General features: G+C 29.0%; 1 protein-coding gene across 1 annotated transcript in view; it reads right to left on the bottom strand.

The window, feature by feature from the left end:
• Positions 1-1239, bottom strand: part of LOC106679933 (dedicator of cytokinesis protein 1) — a gene marked incomplete in the record, with an annotated part of 79196 nt that overhangs the window by 69837 nt on the left and 8120 nt on the right. The window contains 1 exon segment of the mRNA XM_067049787.1: positions 1040-1138. Within this exon segment, the coding sequence (XP_066905888.1) occupies positions 1040-1138 (99 nt within the window).

Raw genomic sequence — 1239 nt, 5'->3', positions numbered from 1 at the left:
GGCACTATGACAATTAATTTTAAAGTGAAATTTCTTCACCGATATTCTACAACTCAAGAAAAAAAAAATATGCAGGAGGAGTAAATGTATCTCGTGATGCGAGGATGAAACATCTGGTCAATTATTGCAGGAAAATTTGTATATTGTAATAGGAGAATAGGAGCTAAACATTCCCAGCAATGCCAGTCCGATCGAGTGTTCCTATTAAAATATATAATATTTTTCTGCTAAAATTAAGTCAAGAAATAGCTTTTATATTCTAATTAACATTATTATTCTGAAAATAAAATTTTCTGCCTTAAGCCATAAGAGGAAAAGCATGATCATTATTCATAAAATTTTAATACATTACTTTTATTTCCAGAAGTTTCATTTCTGTCGGCCAATCCTAAGACAGCAACAATTTTTTTAAATTTTATGTCTGACGTAGTGCATGGATTATACTGTAGACTACAGACTATGGCTACTTTGCGACAGTCATTAGAATAGGGTCATTCTAAAGGAGGTAACCCCAAATTCTATGTTACCAACTTTGAAATATGTCCAAATAAAAATATAATACAATTTTTATTTTGTCAGATGTGCAAAGGAGAATTTTAACCTTAAAATTAAATAAAAAATACGACTTATCTAATGAATAAAATATAATCCTTTCATAAGAAAAGAAAACCAATTTATCTGGTACAGTCCAGTACTAGACGACATTTAAGCAAATTTGTTATTTTATCATGAAAACTTCTCATCTATAAGATAAAAAACATTTTTGTTTCTAATAGTTATTAGAAATATTGTTGAATATTATCCCTACGTCTCTATATAAGTTATACCTATAAAAAATTTATGATTAAATAGTGTTAATACTGTACAGCCTATGCAACAATATGCTATTTTAGCTCGACAAGGGTGCTACAAATTTTTTGTAGCCTAAAAACGGTGCTCTGACAAGAAAAAAAAATTGAGGAACAGCTCTAAGAGTTAATAAAATGATAAGGCTCGTTTGTAAATTTTTTGGAGGTAGACCAAGATCAAAACTACTTACTGTTCTGTGTAAGTTTGGTTGAGCAAACGTTGGTTTGAATTATAAACAAATCTTTATTCGATAAAGTAAGACCATTTGATGATCTTTTTCCACCTTCTTCTTACAAGCTAACATGAGAACTACTACACTCAGTAGGCAAATATCATAAATTTAAATGTAGATTTCTTGTAAATATTTTGATTGTAAAAATTAATCCAGCT

The sequence above is a fragment of the Halyomorpha halys genome, unplaced genomic scaffold, assembly GCF_000696795.3.
Source record: "Halyomorpha halys isolate HHAL.00 unplaced genomic scaffold, Hhal_1.1 Scaffold234.1, whole genome shotgun sequence".
In the NCBI taxonomy this organism is placed as follows: domain Eukaryota; kingdom Metazoa; phylum Arthropoda; class Insecta; order Hemiptera; family Pentatomidae; genus Halyomorpha; species Halyomorpha halys.
This window is presented reverse-complemented; position numbering and strand designations above follow the sequence as displayed.